The 20826-nt window shown below is 39.4% G+C and overlaps 1 protein-coding gene across 1 annotated transcript in view; it reads right to left on the bottom strand.

The window, feature by feature from the left end:
• GUCY2F (guanylate cyclase 2F, retinal) overlaps nucleotides 1–20826 on the bottom strand; it is a 122508-nt gene that overhangs the window by 89916 nt on the left and 11766 nt on the right. Inside the window, exons 2-3 of the mRNA XM_009198096.4 lie at nucleotides 18445–19265; nucleotides 7795–8096 (exon numbers count right to left, since the gene is read on the bottom strand). Of these exons, the coding sequence (XP_009196360.2) occupies nucleotides 7795–8096; nucleotides 18445–19174 (1032 nt within the window). The 5' untranslated portion in view covers nucleotides 19175–19265. The remainder of the gene's footprint in view (nucleotides 1–7794; nucleotides 8097–18444; nucleotides 19266–20826) is intronic.

Here is a 20826-nt window from a genome sequence, read left to right as displayed (position 1 = left end):
AAGAAACCAAATGATAATTGAATTCTTATTATTAAAGGCAGTACCTCCAATAATGCATGATCTCAACCCTTGGGCATAGCCAAGAGATGGATAAAAGACCAATGTGTTTGATGTGATGCACATCAACACAAAACCCTTATTTTGTATAGAATGGGGTAGAAAGACAATCTTAGCCACTGTGAGCTGCAGGCAACCTTTTCTGACAACCTTGTTTGGTGTGCCCCATTCTGGAATGTTCCAGTCCTAAACACATCTGCTGCAGCCTAGCATCCCCCTGCCAGGCACCCATATTTAGGGTAATGGAAAACAATAGCAATAACGAGCATAAGGTCCCCAAGTTTGCTAAGAAATCCTAAGGATTTCCTTTGCTTAATCAAATAACTGTACATTTGAAAAAATATCCAAAATGTGTGTTCCAGCCATATATATTTGTGGCCAATAGAATTTAACTGAAAACAAGCATTGGGAATACAATGAAAAGGAAGAATGCAAGCATCAAACCCTAATTCAGAAGTCTAATTTGTGCCAAAATTTAAAGGTACAAAGTTATAATCCTTGCCCAATCATCCTGAGACCAAATTAGGAAGTTCATCACTGGTGTGCCCACCCCTCAAATCTCTCTATTCTGATTTATTGTTCTCTTTTCACAGGTCCTCATAAGGTCCTAGTACCACCTACATTACAGGAAAACAATTCAATAAATCTATTCAAATCAAAGTATTAGTCACTTAGCAATGTTACTTTGCCTGAGTAAAGCATTGGCATTAGATATTATTAGCACAGTGGAATAAAACACAAGCCTAATGTGTGGTTAAATGATCAGGATCTGGTAGCAGCCTTGGGTTGGAATCCCAGCTCTGCCACTTGCCAGCCGTATGACCTTGAGCAAGTTACCTTGAGCCTTAGTTTCCTCAACCACAAAATGTAGATGTTAATATATCTAATTTGTAGGCATTATCTGAGGATTCCATTGGATCATTTATGTAAATGACCTGGTACAGAGTAAACACTGAATATACAACAGCTGCTATTGTTTGCATTTCAGAAGAGGAGCATAGGGCTCTGGTAACATCATCCTGGAAGTATAGTGTTCAAGTCCCTTGTCCTAGTTTTGAACTGGTGACCAAGAAGTACTAGAGTTCCAATTTTAGATCCAATTTCCTTAGCACCTGAATGGAAAAACTGTTCTCCTTCATTGGGGGAAAGATCTCATTTCTACTTTGATCTCTATTATATCCCCTGCAGAGTGCCTGACCCACAATAATAATAATAATAATAACTTTAATAATAATAATAATGGCTAACATTAATTGAGGGGTTATCAGGTGCCAGGCAAACTATGTAGTGTGTTCATTCATTTAATCATCACAAGAACCCTGTTAGGTAGGTACTATTGTTGTTTTCAATTTTTAAAATGAGGAAAAGAAGACAGAGAGAGCTTAAATAAACTTGAGGCAGTCTGCCTTCAAAACCCATGATCTTAACCTTCATATTAAGTCTGAGCTTAATAAATACTTACTAACTTAATTAATAGGCTTTGGTGAACTCAACAGTAAAATAATATCACATGCACCCTTTTGTGACTTATTTTTTCCTTTATGACTTTCCACATTCTTCCTGATTAAACGTAATGAAATCAAGATTTTTTTTTTACTTCACTCTCTTTCTCCTCTCAAACATCACTCTCAAAGAGAACAAGGAACAGAAACACTAAATCTCCATATCTAATGGTATCAGGAAACATCTGTAACCCTGTACCACAGAATCTGAAAATAAAAATTTGCTACAAACATGGCAACTGATTTAGCAAAGTGGAGAACAGTCAAACCTAAGTGCCTGCAGAGGGGAATTATTGATAAGCAACAAGCAGATCTGCCCCGTAAGAATCCTGGAAAGACTTAGTAATTACAACCACCAAGTACTGTAGAAGTGAAGGTGAGGCCAAACACTAAAAGAGGGAGAGCTCTTTGAATGTCTGTGTAATAAACATGTAGACATCCCCCATACCCGCCTCTACTGGGAGGTGCAGACGTCTACAGGAAACAGATTAAATTGATTCAGAGTAGCTCCAGAGCTGGGGCACTAGACAAAAAAGAAGTTGGAAATGAGGTGGAGCACAAAAAAAACAGTGATGGAGTTAAAGTTTTTTTTTTTTTTTTTTTGAGACAGAGTCTGGCTCTGTCGCCCAGGCTGGGGTGCAGTGCCCAGATCTCAGCTCACTGCAAGCTCCGCCTCCTGGGTTTACGCGATTCTCCTGCCTCAGCCTCCCGAGTAGCTGGAACTACAGGGCCCACCACCTCGCCCGGCTAGGTTTTTTTTGTTTGTTTTTTTTTTTTTTTTGTTTTTTTTGGTTTTTTTTTTGTATTTTTTAGTAGAGACGGGGTTTCACCGTGTTAGCCAGGATGGTCTCAATCTCCTGACCTCGTGATCCGCCCGTTTCGGCCTCCCAAAGTGCTGGGATTACAGGCTTGAGCCACCGTGCCCGGCCAAAGTTTTCATTCTTAATGGTGAGAATCCCAGTCTCCTCCCAACATTGCTTCTGGAATACTGACAGCTATGATTATGACTCCCGAGAAGATTAGAAGACTCTTCTCTGAAGAAAAAGACTACCTCAAAAGCCAAGGCATACAGATATTGACCAAAAGAAGCAAACAAAAAGCAACTGGTTAGCCAATTGCCCTGTACTGAAGCCCACTTGTCAATATATCCATCATGCACATAAACCTTCAAATCTGCGGACATCTAAGGAAAACTTTCAACATGAAATAAAAACATGAAAAAATAGGAACTGAGGAAAAAACAGATAAAATAGAGAGCAGAAGAAAATGTCAAAAGAACTATAATGAGTACCTCAGTGAAATAGGAAAAATACTGTATTGATAAAACAAAAGCAGAATGCTATTAAAATAATCAAACAACAAGAATGAACTCTTGGAAATTAAAAACATAATTAAATCATTCTTAAGAATTAGTAAAAGTGTTGGAACACAAAGATGAGAAACTCTCCCAGGAAGGAAAACTAAAAACAAAAATATGGACCATATAAGATAAATAATAAGACAATTAAAAGATCAACCAAGGACATCTTATATCTTACATATCTCATAGTATTTCCAGAGAGAAGAAAGACAATGTTCTTCAAGAAATTAACAAATAAACAAGAGAAGAAAATTTCTCATAAGGGATCAGCTTCTAGATTGAAAGCCTCCACCAATACAGCATATTATGTGTCAAAGACTCATACGTCATCATGAAATTTCATAGCATCAGAAATAAGGAGAACATTTTAAAGGTTTCTGAGGGGATAAAGAGGAATGAAAATAGGTTGTATCAAAAGATTAGGAATAAGAATAACATCAGTGTTCTCAATACCAACAGTGGAAATTGGAAGACAACGTGACGTGTCTTCAAAGTACTGACGGAAAATGATTTCTATCCTAGATTTATATACTCATTCAAACTATTAATCTATAGTGAAGATGAAATAATGACTTTTCGGACATGCAAAATCTCAAAAATTTACCTCCTGTAAAAAGCTACCACAGGGTGTGCTCCACAAAAATGACAGATTAAACCAAGAAAATAGGACATGAGATTCATAAAACAGTAGATCCTGCAGAGAAGAGAAAGAGACATTTAAGAATTATGAAAATAGAAAACTAGCATAATATTAATAGTTGTGCAGCAGCCTTAGGGAGCAACATGTTTAGATTGGAATAGGAAAACAGAGAGCCCCAGCAAAAACAAATGAAATTGATAAGAGATTTAATAGGCTTTACTATGTATAAAATTGTTTTGAGAGGATTTTACAGCCTTATCAGAAAGTATGGAAAGACTTAGACATTCAAATTAAGGTAAGCAAATTAAAAAATAAAGCAATTATTAACCCTGGTAAAAATGAAAAGTTACATGTGACAAGAATTATAACCATAGTATATCATGTGGATCAGCAATAAATGATATTTACCTAGGTACTATGTTAAAAATACTAAATGTGGATTTAACTATAAATCATGACATAACCATATTTAAGGTTTAAAGGAGCGTAAGGAACTACAAAAAAACTAAGAGTGCTCCTCAACTATAATAGTAATGCAACAAATAACGCTCAAAATTGATTAATCAAGAGTCACCAGTAGCAGCATAGCATTTAGAAACATAGAAGTAAATACCAGAATAAAGAGCTAAAAAAATATGAAAGTGGTTGCTTCTGATGAAGAGAAGAAAGAAGGCCTTATAGACTGCTTTGTTATTTATATAAACCTTTTAGCATTTCTTGACTTTTAAAACTGTGTGTATGTATCACTTTGATAGCTTTTTCTTCATTTCATTTTTTACTTGTTAAAGAAGCAAGGGTATAAATTAAGAGATGTTGCAGACAACTGCTGTAGGCAATGCTCCTTGTATATAGAAATCTCCATTTCATTGAAAGTTATTGGGCAAGGGAGAAATACAGTGATCCTGTTAATGCATTTGCCTAACCATTTATTATCTGTCTCTCTCACTAAAATTTAAGGTCTATAAGGGTGGCAATGAGTGATGTGCTAATAAGTGTTTGACAACAGCCATATGGAGAGGGAAAAAATCTCTTATTTGTAGCATTTGACCGTTTCTGTGGTGTAACTACTACTATCATGCCTGATTTCAAGCTACCAATTGATGTCACTGAATGCAGAGCTGGGAAAAGATGCACAAAATCAGCTTTTCTGGACTGGTTCTAATATACCATTGCTAGAAACCCGTCTGTCTTGTTTAGTGTTCTACCTAGGGTTCAGCGTAGTGCCTAGCACATCACAGGTGCTCCATAAATAGTTGTTGACCTGTTGACCAAATAGGGAACAAAAAACAGAAGCCCAGGGATAGGCAAATATCAAACTACATAATTTGATCTGAGAATATGCCATTTATAATTTTGAAAGCTGGAAATACTGAGAGACTCTCTGCCAGTAATCAGAAAACTTCAAGAGAGTAGGAAGCTAAAGTCAGATTGTAACTTAGATGCTAGGTCACCACCAATCAATAAGGTCATCCTAGCCTCAAAGGAGAAAAAGTGGAAAAAAAGGTAGCTGTGAGCCAGGTACTCTGATAGTCACTTTTTACATGTTACTTTGTTTAATTTTCACAGTAGTCCTAGAAAATATAGCTCACAAATCCATTTTACACATGGAGAAACTGAGGCTCAAATGTCTAAGTAACTTGCCCAAGGGCACCCAGCTAGTAAAAGTGAGAGCTAGAATGTAAACCCAAGTTTGTCTAAAACCTTAACATTTGCAGTTTCTGCTATACTGGCTGCCTTCTAAAGCACCTTTGAGCAAGATAATTTAGGGAAAGTGGGGGTTTTGTTTATTAGAGACATGAAGATAATTATCTCACCCTTTTATCATTCTTCAGTTATGAAGGTCCAGACTGGGCACCTGCAAACTGAGGGGTACAAATGCATCCAAACAGGCTTTTTCATAAGCTCTGGATTCTTTGTTGTAGCTATTCTATTTCCTTGTGTAAAGCAGAGTGCAGGCTGCCTAGCAACCAAGCTAATGGCATCTTTTTTTTGCCTTAATTACCTTATGTTTTCCACAAGCTCAAAAGGATTGACGCAAATATCAAGAGGAGAAGGTCTGAGTTTTTATATCAAAATACCTGTTCATATATATACGAACAATACACATACACATACATGTGCGCACACACACACACATACACCCTCTCCTTCCTTTGATTCTTTGATTAAAATAGAAAGATGACTTTAATTTTATCTATGTGATGCCATACCATTGGCTAAAAAGTACAAAAATTCACCATCTAGTTGCTTGCCTATAAACACATCAAACAACAGGTTTGACCAACCATTCTTAGCAATTTGAGGAGTTTTGCAATTCTTTACTAAACTGACCAGTTGTTTTCAGCTATGTGTGTGTGCGCATGTGTGTGTCTCCTAAAAGAGAGTAATACTTACTATAAACTTATCAGTAATAATAAAGTCCAAATCCAGCACTGTTAATATCTCTGTTATTAATTTGTTTATTAGAACAAGAATCAGAAAAATATTTGATATAAATCCTCCAAGCAGAAAGACATACATAAACCTAAATTTCATTTGAATCACTATTCAGACAGAGAAGCAGCCCACAGGATGATGAAATAAAGGACAGATAAAAAAGAATATGAATATCAGACACAATCAGCTGCCTACCTAACAGCCTCTTTCTTGCTAACAGAATCTCAATTTTGTTCACATTTTTCCAGCAGCTATATATTTTGTTCACACTTTTCAATCACAGTTGTCACATTCCTCCTTCCAGATTATTGGTTTAGGCATGGGCATAGGACACAATTGTGACAAAGAAGGTATGGGAAAAAGTCTGCTTGGGAGATTCTGGGAAAGATTTCCTCACTCTTAAAAAGAGACACAAGGGAAAGACAACCTCCACTTTCACCTCTGGACATTTCCGCCTGTATGTGATGTCTGGAACTGTGGCAGCCACCTTGGGACCATAAGAGGAACAAGCTCATGAGGGCAAGTTTAGCATGCTACGGCTTGTAAAGTGGAAAGATGAAAAGAACATGTTTCATTGATGACATCATTGACTGCTGAATTAACCAACCCTGGGGCCCTCCTATCTTCAAATTTCGAAAAAGAATTATTACTTAAACCATTTTGTATTGAGCTATTACTTACAGCTGGAAGCAATATGACTAATACAGTATTCTAGCAAATGCCAGCGCTGTTAAACTTACATGTATGTTGTTCTAAGTACTTTTGAAAATGCCTACTTTCTACATCTGGCCTCCAGTGTACAGAAATGTCCCTCTGTACTTTTTCCCATCTAAATGGCTTCTTTTGTCTCCCCATCTTCCTCTTGTATTCCTCGTCTTCTTTGTATTCGTCCTCTTTGTTTTTGTCTTTGCTCTCCGTTGTTTTTTCTATTTTCTTCCCCTCCTCACTCCTTTTTTTTTCTCTAAGCCTTCAGTGGCTATGATTGGAATCTGAAATATGCCTATACATACATTTATCTACACATATATAAATACTATTTCTTGTATATCAGAAGGGAGGACTTCTTCCCCATTCCAAGTGGCCTGTCTTCATCCACTTACTCGTTCCTCCCCACAAAGGAGAAACGAATTAATCTGACTGGTTAGTTTGGAAGGAGAACTAAGTATGTGTAGCTCAGCCCCTCCTGTCTTCTTTCTCTTGGGAGCAGACTACCTACAAGAAGCAAATGCTCTGCTGTTCCTCTCCAGACTACACATTTTACAAAAGGCCTGCCCTCATGGGGCAGGACTGCAGTGGTCCAGCAATGCCATTGACCAGATGGAGAAGTTTGTTTAATCCTTGGGTTCAGTATTGGGAAGCTCAAATGCCTACAGGTATAAGCTATATCCTCCAATACCAGAGTTATCAAAAATAAAGGTAATAGTTTATTATATACTAGCTCTTTTGCCTTATTGTTAAATTAATTCAGAACTTACACCACAAACAGGAGTTCTTTTTATTAGGCTCCCTCAAACAGCACTAGTATATATTAAAGTTTTGTTGCTCTGTTCTTAAATATATTTATTTTTCCTGACTATATAATGTCATCATGGGCTGCTTAAAGATAAAAGAAAAAAATCTCAAATAATATGCCTTTGTTTCACAAATGTTTTCAGCAAACTAAAGATGTTTTTAATTTGTCTGTGGTTGCCTGCCATTGATTGGATCTCCTATGGAATTGAGACTGTTGGTATGAAAATAATTTACCATGCTGATGTTTTAGGTTCTCAGCTCATGATAACTTATGAATGTTTACTTACTTGATCAAACTCCAGCTTCTCAGGAATTTCACCTCTTGCTGCTGCCTCTGTAAAGGCTTGATAGAAGGTCTTTTCTTGGGACTCCACTGTAATGGTCAACACTGCATCATAGGCTTCCCGGAGCTTTGGGTTGTTCCTTAGGACCTGGTAGGGGGTGTGCTTATAAGGTAAACTGTAGAGCAGGGCATCATAGGGAACAAAGACGTAGGTTCCATCAGTCATTTTCAGATCATGAGCCCATTCCAAGAGATGCGTCTGAGTCTCTCCCCCAATCAAAGCTGAATGCATACACATGATGATTACTGAAACCAACAAAGCAAGGAGGTTATGGAAGCAATCTGCTAGTAAAGCACAGTACCAAAAACTACAGAGAGGAAAAATAAATGTGTTCTAACCAATTTGTAAGTGGTTTCTTATGCCTCCAAGATAAGCAAGATGTTGTCCTGAGCTGAGGCTGAGGTATGTTCATGGACTCTGGATTGGGGACAGTGACAAGAGAGATGCCTACAGGCTGCAGAGCCTAATACCTAGACAGGAACAAGAACTAGTATAATAAATGGGGAGTAACATAAAAAAGAGGCTTTAAGGTTGGAAAAATCAGCTTTACATCGCAACACCACCAGTTTTAACTGTGTACCCTTTTTAAAATTACTTAACCTCTCTCTGTCTCGCCCATAAAATGGAGATAACAATATGTACTTACGGGGTGGTAGTGATGATTGAAGAAAGGAGACAAGTCATTTACTTAGTACATAGCACCCAATAAATAGTAGCTACTGTATACATAAGAATTAGAAGAGAGAATAGTAAGAGAGGATGGGAGATGTTACCACAGCCACTATTGCTTTTTATTGTCCATCTCCTACAAACATGCACTCTAATACATTTTGACCAAGTGTTCTCATCCTTACCAAGGTTATTATAGACAATGAAAAGCACTAACTCCCTCACCTATAAATGTTACCACAGGTTGAGTACTCCTTATACAAACTATCGAGGACCAGAAGTGCTTCAGACTTCAGATATATTTTGGATTTAGGATATTAAGTATAATATTTGCATTATACTTACCTGCTGAGCATCCCTAATCCAAAAATCTGAAATCTGAAATACTTTAATGAGTATTTCCTTTAAGTATCATGTTGGTGCTCAAAAGTTTTCAATTTTGGAGCATTTCGGATTTCAGATTCTCAGATTAAGGATGTACTCTCTATAATATTATGGGTGAGCTGTTCAACTTTTTAAAACCTAACTTCCCTGTAATTGGAATTACTATGCACTCAATTTAATTCTTCCTAGACTTATGAAACTATGTTGTTTGGCAAGGTTATGCTAGAATAGAGTGGATTCAAGGGGGCCACGGTTGAAAAATGACAGCTAGATCATGAGACTGAAAGTCTTATATCCAATTTTGCCCTTGGCATGCTAAATAAGTTTAGTTTAAGCCCACTTGTGCTTCAGTGCCCACATCTTTAAAACGCAGATTCCAATGCATTTTACAGGTACACTGAGTAGTTTAATTAGATAGTGCCTGGCAAGTATTCTGAGCTCCTTGAAGAAAGGCAAAGACTCTATTGCTACTGGTAAATATTAATTATACATGTTTACACGGAAACTTTAATCTCAAGAACTAAGGGTGCTTAACTACATTCAATGACTTGTCTTTGGCATTTACATATTGTTTCATCTATTTTCAAACACCTTTTTACACTTGTTAAGCACCCCTAGAAAGTTTCCCTTTGAGCTAGAGCTGGTACCTTTTATTTTGTAAAATGTAACTAATAAGTTATGAAGTTGATTTAAACATACCACACACATATGCACATACCACAGCATGACATGAGTTTTCAAATGACCATTAACTCCTTCAAAATAATTACACTAAGAGGTTCTTCATGTATTCTGATGCTCAGACCTTCCTTAGAATTCTCAAAGGATATCTTTGGAGCTAGTGCATGAGCCACACAAGGAATTCAGCCTTACTTGTTTATAATCACACATTGTATAATGGGAAAATGGAGTGCCAGAGATGTTTGACAATGCAAGAGTTGGATTTAGAAAGAGAAAGTAGAACTGAAGACTTCTCACTCTCTCCATTTGGCTGAACCATTAAAAATAAATTAGTTTGGTCAAATTAGTGTAGTCACAGGGAGTTTAGTCAGAGGCTTCAGTTGGCCAGTTTGTCCAACAGTATCCTCAGCAAGTAGATCAGTATTAGCATCTTTCTTCTGCAAATCAGAGATTGAGTGATTTGTTCAAGGTTACTCAACAGTGATACAATTTGATTTAATTTACTTAAAGGGATATTTAAATGACTTTACTGCCTGGAAAATGTTAAATAGAACTAGTGTTTGATGCTGATTGCAATACAGCAAATACTTTACCATACATTACATGTAGTAGGTGCTATTATGATGTGCCATCAAGATACACACTTCAGCACTGAAGCACTCATTCCACTAGCTGCTGGGTGTGTTAGCAGCTGATAGGTGATTTTTCTCTGAGAGTTGGCCTCAGCTAAGGAAAAGTACCTCTCTCAAGGTTACATGATCTCAATAGTGTGTTGGGGCTCACTTTTGCTGGTTCAACTTCCAGAGATTTTGTGAGCTAGTTAACATCATGTTATTAGCTTGAAATTGACCATTGTGGGAGTGACTACACTATGGAAATCAGCAAACACTACAAATCAGAACTTTTTTCACTCTGAAGATCTGACTGTTAAACAATTATTATTACACACTGTGCCCCTTTCTGTGGGTGCAACTGAACCTAATGACTATTCCACATGGAGGTAGAAGAGCCCAGACTCCTCATCTCAATTCTGGACAACTCTGAAGGGTCATACCAATTCTAGAGCGCCCCCTAAGACCGGCTGAGGCCTTTGTTGTGGCTGCACCGCAGTTCAATTCTCTCTGCCCAATCCTACTGTCTTCTCTTCCTCACAGGTGTTCTCCTTGAAAATACTCATTAAATAAGCTTCCTGCACTCAAAGCTCCATCTAACAGGCTGCTTTCCAGGGAAACTGACTTGTGACACTGGATTAGAGCCCCCACCTTACCCTGAGATGATTTCGACCCTGGCACTTACAAGATTTGTTGCTCTTATTTACCTATATCAGCTTCTACTACCAAACTGTGAGCTCCTTGAGGTCAGGAACTGTGTCTTATTTATTTCCATATCCTTGTACATATTATGCACACAATGAATGTTGTTTAGATGAATGTTTGTAAACTAACAGCCTCTTCAGGAGGAGAGCTTGTACACTTGGGTATTTTTTGTGCGTTCCTTGAGATATGAGATATGAGCATATATTGATTGTTAGGATGGAGGAACAATTGGAAGTGATATTTGCTGGGCAGGTAGATACTGCCATACCTGTTGTTCATGCCTACTATCATTAACTATGCCCAGTACCTTACCCTCAACCCTGAATCTCTCCGCTTTATTTTTCTTTCATTGACCCACACTGACCATATTTCAAAGGGTCGAAAGTTTTATGACTGAAAAGACCCTTTAAGACCAAGTAGACCAACCTGTCCCCATCATTTTATAGAAGAAGAAATAGGAAACTCAAGAGGGAATAATCACAGGCTTCTCTATTTTTTGCCTAGCAAGATTTTGCCATTGAACATGATTAAAGTAGAAAGCATAAATACTGAATTCAAACAAAAGCATCTTAATTTAATAGATTGAGTGCTTCGTGAACAGGGATTTGTAGATACATCTGTTCTACAAGATAATTTTACTAAATAGTTTTATTATGTTAAAATTACATTCATTAAAATGGGATTTGACCTGTAAGTTGTTGTCAGGAAAGGATTAGTGTACAGAAACCTTAAATCCTAAACAAGGCCTGGGTCAACAGGTGGTCATTGAATAATACTAATTGGTAAGTTTCCATCCTGTCAAGCTACTTTATAGTCAAAACAAGGACCAGGAAATACACCCTTCTGAGATCGCATCTCACCAGGATATGACATCAGCACTTTCTCTGAGCTACTTGAGCTGTCTAGCGTCTATGTCTTCATATTGTGGCACCAACCATAGCAGGCTGTCTAGGACCCTTTCTTTCACTAGCAGCAGGAAATGTCATGAAACTCCGGGAGAAGTCAATTTCCATGTCACTCAATTCCTATTTCTCTTCCTAAATTAAAATATTCTATCAAATATTTTCTTGAGAGAGAGTAACTGTGTTTCTGAAAAGGCAAAGGTCACTTTATTTCTCTCAGATTATGGAGGAAACTGGGCCCAGTTTCACACCTTGCAAGATAGAAATGATTCCACTTGCTGCTGCTATAGAAGTCCTTAGGAGCCATATTCATATTTGTGAGCCATCGATATTGCTCACAAACCACAGAGACACCCCCCATTGTACTGTCTTTGCTCTTTATTGTAACCCCTTTGTGATATTTCCTATCACTGTCATTCATTTTAACAGTTGCTAAGAGGGCGGGGAGGGGAGGCAGACCAGAGGAGGAGGGCAGCATGCAGATTTATCCCAAGTCTCATCTTCTCTCAGGATTCTTTCCTATCTGGTTATACTGTGAAAGAATACATTCCTACCCTCTCCCTCTCAGTTTTCTCCCACCCAGCCTAATAAATGGCTGTGTAAGAAGAAGGTGGGAGGCTCTGGAACATGCATGTTTCCCAGGCCCTATCCCCAAGTGTGACTCAGTGCAGGAGGCCCTCAAAGTAGACTTTTAGAACACTACACTAGGGGATGTGTGGGTATCTCTATCAGCTAAGGACACCCCACGCATTTTTGGCCATAAGTCCTGAAGCTACCACTTACTTAACTACCACTGGTGTTGAACTGGTCCAAGTAGCTCAGCATGATGGCACACAAATATAACATTCAAAGACTATTCCATCTACATCAGACTATGCTTTTTCCATACTCAAACTTGTATTGCAATTGCATTTGTTGCCTTAACATTGCTGTCCAGCTTGAGATAAGGTTTTATATTTCTCCATACCTTGAAACATATGTTTTCTCCTGTTTTTCCTAAACAGCTATATACATAAGGCCTCTCAAATGCAAGAAGTCTAGATGTTTAGAGATTTCCTCTTGTGTCAAGTCTTCAATAATTTGATCATTAGTGTTCATTTGCCATTCATGAAAGCAAGTGGTCCTCTTGCCATTTATATTTACTTACATTTGGTGTTACATTATAGCAAATCCTATACCAAATTCCCTATTGGTGCAAAGACTCCTAATCATAGTATTATCAGTATCACTGTTGTTATTAGCATAGGAAAACAGGGATGACACCTGTACATTGAGGCACATGAAAGAATTTTATCTATGGGTCCAAACGTTACGAAAGAAAGGTGGAAGGGCTGAATTATATGCCACATATAGAACACAGGATCTCAAGTGAATATGCTTCAGGAGCATACCACAAGTGGACGGGAGGTAGTATAGTATTGGTCTAGCATTAGACCAGTGGTTCTCAGTGTGGTCCGTGGACCAACAGCATCAGTGCCACCTGAGAATGTGCAGTATTAGAAATGCAAATTCCGGGGCCCCACCCAGCATTCCTGAACCAGAAACTCTGGAGGAGGAACCCAACAATCTGTGTTTTAATAAGTCCTCCAGGGGATTCTGATGCCCACTGAGATTTGAGAGCCACTGCTTTAGACTACTCCGAATATATATCCTGGCTTTCTCATTCACCAGTTGTGTGACATTGGGTAAGTTATTTAACCGCTTTTAGCTTCAGAAGTCTTATTCATAAAATAGGTAAACAATAATTGCCCTTACTTAATAGGGGTGATGCAATTATTGGATGACATAGTCCATACAAAGCCCTTGAAAAATTACTAGCACATAGTAAACTCTCAATAAATATTAACTGTTATCATTATTTCTATTGCTATCTTTTTCTTATACACAAGAATCTTCAATAAATGAGAAGAAGCCATTCTGTCCCAGACAATAAGATAGCAATCAGGTATCCAATTTTGGAAGAACAAGAGAAAGCTATTCCAATGGTGTCATATTTACTTAACATCATGTTGTAATGAAGCATTCCCAATTTGGAAGGATTGAAAGGAAATCCCAAATGGTCCAACATCCTGGTAAGCCCAAATTGAAAGGATTACACAATCAGCCAAGCACAGGGCTGATCAGCAAGAAGATGAGGAGAAAAGAGGGCTTAGAATAGCCATTTGAAAAGTTCTCTAAAGAGCTGCAGGTAGGGCCTCCTGCTAACCTTTGCAGGAATTAGAAGAGGAACCCCTTCTGAATGAATGCAACCCTACAGGTGCCCTGCTTGGTGAGTAAATGCCCTTTTGTGCCACTGGACAAAAACTTCCAACAGGGCTCATGGTTTGAGGAGCAGAGAGTGGACTGGATTTTGGCCCTCAAGTCTAATCAGCTAGGTTTCCTTGTGCAGGGCACAACCTACATAGCCACATACAGCAGCCCTGACTATAAATTAAGGCCTTCGTCTTTGATTAATATCTCTCCTATTTGACTTTGTCAGAAGCAAAGAAAATTGGTAGTTGCTCCCAAGGCTTAAGAGAGTTGAGTTGAGAATCTGGGAGAGACTGAATCCCCCTATTCTGAGAATTTATTTATTCTTTCTTTGGTGTTGATAGTGCTTACACCTATGTACTTATTACTGTGAGACTCGCAGATATTGTAAAACTTGAAAGAAAATGCCTGTCTCCTGGATAATCCTGAGAATTAAATGAGATCTATGTGCAAATGTCTTGTAAAATGTAGAGAGCTGTTTACACGTAAAGTAATAGTATGGTTGCTCTTAATGTCTCTATGGCAGCATATAGTAACACCTCTGCTGTTTCCCCACCCAAGAGCCCATGGCTATTATTATTGCTATTATTACCTACTATTAAATATATCATTGCATTGATATTATGTAAGTGTAACTTAGACCTGTCTCTGAGAAAGACACTTCCTCTAACTCCAGTAAGGTGCCAATGAGAGTTCCTAATTGGAAATATTAATTTATAAGAATCAGAAGTGTCATACCAGCCAGTAATAGGCTGCTCTTCTCTCCCCTCCCACACCACTACCACCATCACTACAACCATCACTGCCACTGCCACATGGCAATGCCATCACTACTTTTGCGAACAGATCAGAAAAATAAATAAATAAATGAAAAATAACTAGTTCAACCATTATGGAAAACAGTATGGCGATTCCTCAAGGATCTAGAACTAGATGTACCATATCACCCAGCCATCCCATTACTGGGTATATACCCAAAGGATTATAAATCATGCTGCTATAAAGACACATGCACACGTATGTTTATTGCAGCACTATTCACAATAGCAAAGACTTGGAATCAACCCAAATGTCCATCAGTGACAGACTGGATTAAGAAAATGTGGCACATATACACCATGGAATACTATGCAGCCATAAAAAAGGATGAGTTTGTGTCCTTTGTAGGGACATGGATGCAGCTAGAAACCATCATTCTTAGCAAACTATCACAAGAACAGAAAACCAAACACCGCATGTTCTCACTCATAGGTGGGAACTGAACAATGAGATCACCTGGACTCGGGAAGGGGAACATCACACACCGGGGCCTATCATGGGGATGGGGGAGGGGGGAGGGACTGCATTGGGAGTTATACCTGATGTAAATGACGAGTTGATGGGTGCTGACGAGTTGATGGGTGCAGCACAGCAACATGGCACAAGTATACATGTGTAACAAACCTGCACGCTATGCACATGTACCCTAGAACTTAAAGTACAATAATAAGTTTTTTAAAAATGAAAAATTAAAAAAACCTTTCAATTATTTCTACTACTTCCAAATATTTCTAGGCCCCTCCAAAGGAAGGGGTCCCTTTCCACTGTGTTTTGCACGTCACAAAAGCTCCTCTCTGAAGGTTTGCTTGGGGGTCCACAGTGTTAAAAAGCAGCCTCATATCCAGCAAAATAGGGAAGAAGTCAGGCTCTGCCTTCTTCAGCCCTTCTCAGATGAGGTCACACAAAAAGTTTATCGTCTGTTTAGTTCTTCTCAGTCCCAGCAGTTGAGAAGAGCTGGAAAATTAGCTAAAGCTGTGATCTAGTATGTGCCATGCATGGTGTGTTGCAGTCTTCCTCACTGCTATGTTGACCCAATCTGTACTCATTGGCTTCTGGCGCAGTTTCTCACCAAATCTCCAGTTTTCTAATGGGACCAAAGATGTGCCCTGAACTTTAGGCCACTTAATTAAAGCTCTGATAATCGATTTTTGTTCATTCTCTGGATCCTGCTTTACATGTTTCCATGGGCTGGGGCATTGTTTTCAACAAATGATCAAGTGGACAACAAGGGCAATGTCTATCTTACTTTAACACTCACTCCCCTTCCACCATTCCCTCTGTTACACCTCACCCACCAGTTGGCATGCCCTCAGATACAGACATGTGCCTGTACCAGGTATGGGTATTACACACTCCTTTGAACAAAGCACAATGAGCTGCCTGAGGTTGTACTCAGGCCACAGCCCAACCTATGGCTCAGTTCCCCTACCCCCACCCCACCCACATTCTGACTCATGTCACTGAGGTCCCAGCATGCCTCATCTGAATCTGCCTATGTTTTGTCAAAAAACAAAGGAAAATCCTGCAGTGCAGAGCTTTTGTCTTCACTCCCTTTTATCTCTCTTTCTGAATCCCTCCTCCACTTCCTGTTGCTGTACTTGCTATTCAAGGTCTTCCTTTGCTCCATAACCATCCTCTCTAGTTTTTTTCTCCACATCCTCAAAATTTCCATTCCCTAAGTGAGCAGATCTGTACTGTAATAAAGAAAACAATCTGACTAAGCGAAGTCATATTAAAACAATGGGAACTTAAAGTGAGAAATATTTATTTGCATTATTATTAAGTTAAAGCAGTGTTTCTCAACTCTGGCTGCACATTACAAGCGCCTGGGAAGCTATTTAAAGTACTTTTGCTGGGAGCCACCACAGACCAATTCTAGTAGAATTTCTAGAGGTGGCACTGTGGCACCAGTAGTCTTGAAAAGATGTCCAGGTAATTCTAGCGTGCAGCCAGACTGAGAACCCTTGACCTAAAGCAATCTCTAATGGTAGGACAATAATATGTGCATTTGCTTCCTCCCTGCCTCAAAGGGGTTGTGGGTGGTTAGCACTCAATCCTAATTCTTCTCAGTCTGGCAGCCCAAAGAGCTTCAGGGCCTGTATTTATTTAACATTTTATGGTAGAGGCCAAAATGTCATTTCAAAGTATACAAATGGGTGGGATGTGAAACATTCATGGAATATAAACTTGCAGGAGACATTGGGCTTCAAGAAGATTTGTAACATATTATAAAGTTATGATACTAAATATATTAGCCTGTTTCTGGCATGGCTCCTCCCTGCAAATGATTTTATATCTTTCAAAATAATTCTATGCTCTGCTTTGAAAGTATCAAGCTCTATTATGAAGTAATCAGAGCCACACTGATTACTAAACATCACGGAATCTGGTCGACTGGAGCTGGAGGCAGATTACGGTAGTTCTGGAACTAAAAACTCCTCTTGCCCTCATCCTCTTGTAATCATCATAATTAAGGTCCAATACTGAAGCCACTTGAAACTTAAAACAGGCTTCTGGTTATAGGCCAGGCCAAAGCTGCACCATTCTCTAACAAACTCATTGTTAAGGAAATTACTGGGACCAGGACTAATCCTTGAAGGAATCAGTTTGTCAAATAGTTTCTGAGGTATCTGTCCTAAAGTGGTGGAGTGGCTGCAGTGGGGGAATGAGCAGTGTTTCTATGAATCATAGCCATCTCCAGAGGAAGGTAAAATGGAGGTTAAAAAATTGGAATAGAAAAAAATCAAAACCAGGCGTCACAAGGGCTTGCCATAAGTGTAAGTAAAAGAGATCTGATTCAAGAGGACCAGGAAGGGCCCCCTTTTGCCAAAATCCACCCAACAAACTTTGAGAATGATAGCTTTAGTGGGTCAAGTCCTTTGCTTCACATTTGGTCTATTGTCTCTGCAAGAAGATTGAACATTAAGCTTCCATTGGAAGGGGAAACTGTTAAAATTTAGACAGTCTTCTCATTTTAATATGCTTTCATTCATCAGCTAGGTTCCCTCCATATCAACTAGCTGTGTGCTGCAAAAAGAAAAGCCCTGCTTTGAGAAGAGGCAGAAGGTATGGACATTTTGGAGTCCAGAGAAGACAGATTCTAAGTAAGTGTCCCACAAGGACACTGGGTACCTTTGAAGGAAAGTATCCAGAAAGGAGTCAAAAGTAAATCTCTCCTCAGTGACTAGAACAAACAAAAATGAAGCCATAAGAAAACCCTCACCTCCCCATACCATTTTGGCACTTTTGAAGCTACCAGGGTCCTAAGGGCAGAAAGAAAGGATGTATGGCTACAGTGCTCTTGACACCATCCTTCACTCAGGCGCTAAGAGCAGGCACTAGCGTCCACAGGCATATGAAGCACAGAGTTCTTTGTACTTTTATTCAGTTCATAAAATAGGCTCTGTTGAAGCAGGGCAGTCTTGGGACCTGAGTGTGAGTGAAAAAGGGCAAATGTGTGAAGAAATGGGAAGGGATGTGCTACCCTAGGGTGTGAGGGTAGGAAACCTTTTGGAGATTGTAATCTCTTTCCCTGAAGTCACGTTTAAATTTCAACCGGAGAAAGCACTCACTGCGAATTCGGTCTGCCTGGTGAATCCTCTGGAGAGCTTTCCGAATGCTTTGGCTGTCTTGTCCTGTGGTCAGGACGACCCCTACAGGTAAGCCGTGGCTCCGCAGAGCACTTGCGACTCGATTGGCTGTATGCACCCAAATGTCTTCATCTGAGGAAATGACTCCAGCATGAGCCCACTGGAAATATTTCATGACAGTTACAAGCACCCGGATGGGAGAAGGGAGTGTCCGAGAAAAGGTCGGGTAGCTATTTTTATTGTCTAATTCATAATTCACACAAGCCCAAGAGAAAATCCCTTTGTCCCAGCTGTTTCCCAGGAGCGAGGCTGCCTCGCAGTAGCCAGGGTTGGTAGGTCCAATAAATCCTGAGGCCATCTGGTGGTGGGAAATGAAACTGGAGAGGGCCCTCGAAGTCTGGCAATCTTCATTGAGAATCACATATTCAAAAGAGTAACTCAGGTCAAAAGATGGGTCCCGGTTGATTCGCTCAATGGCTAATCGCGCAGCAACCTCAGGCAGGGCCTTTGAAAACAGCGAATCACAAGCCCAAGGGCCCACCACCCCTATCTTGTAGGGGAGTGTCCACACCTGCTGCGGAAGGTACATGACAACCAGGAGGCACAAGCACCACAGGAACTTGGAGGACGCAAGGCCATGGTGTCCCAGCAGTTTCCTGAAAGCCGCAAACCAGAGCACAAGGCGAGAAAAACGCCAGAGTCCCAGGAACATAGCCCTGTTCTAGCTGCTTCCAGCAAGCTAATGACGAGATACTGGAGAGTTACTCTGTTTTCCCGACACGGACAGTGGTGTTTCCAAATGCCTGTCAATCAGAGGAAAAGGTTTGTTACTCACATTATTTCTGAAGCTTCTGGAAACAATCGGTTGTGAAAGAATGGCGAAGAAATGGTAGTGCCCAAACTAAAAGTTTCTTTCCCCCATCCTGACAAAACTCCTCCTCTTCCTGTACCCCTTATCTCAGTACATGGCACATCCATCCACTGTTTGCCCACTTGCTTCTTTCAGAAAACTGGAAATCACTGAGACTCCTTCTCTTCCCCCATATTCAATTTATCACCAATTCCTGTTTACTCAACTTCAGTAATAGCTGCCCACCTTACAGTGTTGTGAAAAGCACATGAGTTAACACACAGCAAGTGCTTATAACAGAGCCTGGCAAGTCATTGGCATTATATTAGACATAGTATCATTATTATAGTTTTAAATATGTCTATTTTTCTGTCCCATACAGTTCTCTTGGAGAGAAACAGATGTAAACAGATAATGACAATGCAGAGTAAAAAGTGCTTTGATTGAGGTAGCCCAAACAGAGAGACAGAGAGGATCACCTAAACCCAGATTTCAGGGGAGGAGAGGAGGGAGGAAGAACAGTCTCTCTGGATTGAGTACGGAAAAAAAGTTAGCCAGGTGAATGAGGTTGCAGGAGTAGTTTGGTGCTAAGATGCTAAGAGCCTTCCAAACAGAAGGAACAACATGCAGAAAGACCCAGAGGTAAAGATAGAGAGAGAGAGAGAGAGAGAGAGAAGAGACATTATATATATATGGATCTTAGAATTCTAAAGCATTTGTTCTGCTTGAGTCTGTGATGTCAGACAAGGCAAGGGCCAGATCACCTAGATATGCCATGATTTAATAGTGTACCCAATGGCTTTAAGCAGAGAAATGGTATTATCAGATTTGCATTTTAAAGGATTTCTCTAGCAACAATGTGGAGAATGAGTTGGAAGAAAGCAAGACTGGAGCAGAGAGACCAGTTTGGAGTGCGTCATAATAATCCATATGAGAAAATATGACAGACCAAGAGAGTGGTAGTGAAGACCTAGAGGAATGGGATCATTTCCTCCAAGATTACAAATATCAAGGAGATTAAGAAAATAGAAATAACAAGAACTTGGTGACTGACAAGATATAGAAGGTAAGTGAAAAGAAAGCAGGACTCTAGGATGATTTTGAGCTTTTCAGACCTAGGAAACTGATTGGAAAATGGCACAAGTCTCTGAGATAGGAAACATTGGAGGAAGGAGGTGGGAGAGATGATGCATTTTGATAGAGATCTTGAATTGGTCAACAGGTGGCAATATCCAGTAGATAATATCACATACTGGAAGGCCTAGGAAAAAATAGAAAGCTGAACAAGAGTTATAAATTCTCAATAGAAAGCTGAACAAGAGTTATAAATTTGAGTGTAATCAATTGACAGAGGGTAATTTAAAACATGCCTTTTGTGGAGTAAAGAAAGAAGACAAAGGACAAAACCCCGAGACCCCACAACACTTAAAGATAGGTCAGGGAGATGTTAATAAGGAGAATCCTTAGTAAATCCTTAATTCTAATCAAAGATCAAAATAATGGCATAGCTTTCT

This window comes from Papio anubis, chromosome X (genome assembly GCF_008728515.1).
Source record: "Papio anubis isolate 15944 chromosome X, Panubis1.0, whole genome shotgun sequence".
NCBI classification, from domain to species: domain Eukaryota; kingdom Metazoa; phylum Chordata; class Mammalia; order Primates; family Cercopithecidae; genus Papio; species Papio anubis.
Note: the sequence above shows the minus strand (reverse complement) of the source record. Positions and strands in the feature narration are given on the sequence as shown.